Here is a 953-nt window from a genome sequence, read left to right as displayed (position 1 = left end):
GGCAGCCCTGACCGCAGGCTCTCCGGAGCGGGCAGCGGGCCAGCCGGCTCTGGCACCCGGGCCGGAAGTCTGTCCTGCCCCTTCACTGTGACTCTGCAAAACCGTGGGGCGGCGGCAGTGACGATGACGATGTCTGGGCCAGGAGGAAGCAGAGGGGCCCGGCTGGGCGCTGCACTGCTCGGGGCAGAGCGGAGGGCTCGGCTGAGCAGGACAGAGGAAGGCCAAGGCCGGCCGGCAGCCACAGCCATGGCTGAGGCCGAAGGCAGAAGCATCCATACACAGCACATCTCGGCCGTGCACAACGTGCCCATGCGTGTCCTCATCCGGCCCATCCCGGCAGAGCTGGAGCCCGGAAAGGTGCAGAGCCTGATGGAGACCCTGCAGGTGAGCGCAGCCCCCGGGATGCAGAGGCAGCCCCTCCTGCACCCACTCAGAAGGCACTGCCGGGGAAGTTGACAGTACCCAAGCCCTGGCACAGTCAGGTCGGGGGGTGTCAGGACAGGTTGGGAGTGCCGGGGTGTGTTGCTCTTGGATGTCTCTCCCCCTTCCCAGGAGGATCCCGAGCGGGTGCCCCCCATCGACGTGCTCTGGATCAAAGGCAGTGAGGGTGGCGATTACTTCTACTCCTTCGGGGGCTGCCACCGCTTCGCTGCCCACCAGGCACTCCGCCGGGAGACCATCCCCGCCAAGATCATCCCCTCCACCCTCAGCGACCTCCGTACCTACCTCGGCTCCTCCACGCCCCACCTGCGCTAGCCCAGCACCCCGAGGATGCCCAGCAGCCCGCTCTGTCTCTGTTGGTTCTGACCCGTGAGCGCCTGGTGAAGATGTGGTCGGGGTCCCCAGCCCTGGGGAGTCCCCAGGGTCCCTCCAGCCGGGATGGGTCAGGGTCCCCCAGCCTTGGAGAGTCCCCAGGGTCACTCCAGCCGGGATGGGTCAGGGGCCCGCCGCCT

At 68.1% G+C, this 953-nt stretch overlaps 1 protein-coding gene across 1 annotated transcript in view; it reads left to right on the top strand.

Moving 5' to 3' along the window:
* SRXN1 (sulfiredoxin 1) overlaps positions 1 to 947 on the top strand; it is a 1,770-nt gene extending 823 nt beyond the window's left edge. Inside the window, exons 2-3 of the mRNA XM_008634252.2 lie at positions 6 to 384; positions 553 to 947. Of these exons, the coding sequence (XP_008632474.2) occupies positions 6 to 384; positions 553 to 756 (583 nt within the window). The 3' untranslated portion in view covers positions 757 to 947. The remainder of the gene's footprint in view (positions 1 to 5; positions 385 to 552) is intronic.
* Positions 948 to 953: the final 6 nt, after the last annotated feature.

Source organism: Corvus brachyrhynchos, unplaced genomic scaffold, assembly GCF_000691975.1.
Source record: "Corvus brachyrhynchos isolate BGI_N302 unplaced genomic scaffold, ASM69197v1 scaffold10, whole genome shotgun sequence".
Classification (NCBI taxonomy): domain Eukaryota; kingdom Metazoa; phylum Chordata; class Aves; order Passeriformes; family Corvidae; genus Corvus; species Corvus brachyrhynchos.
This window is presented reverse-complemented; position numbering and strand designations above follow the sequence as displayed.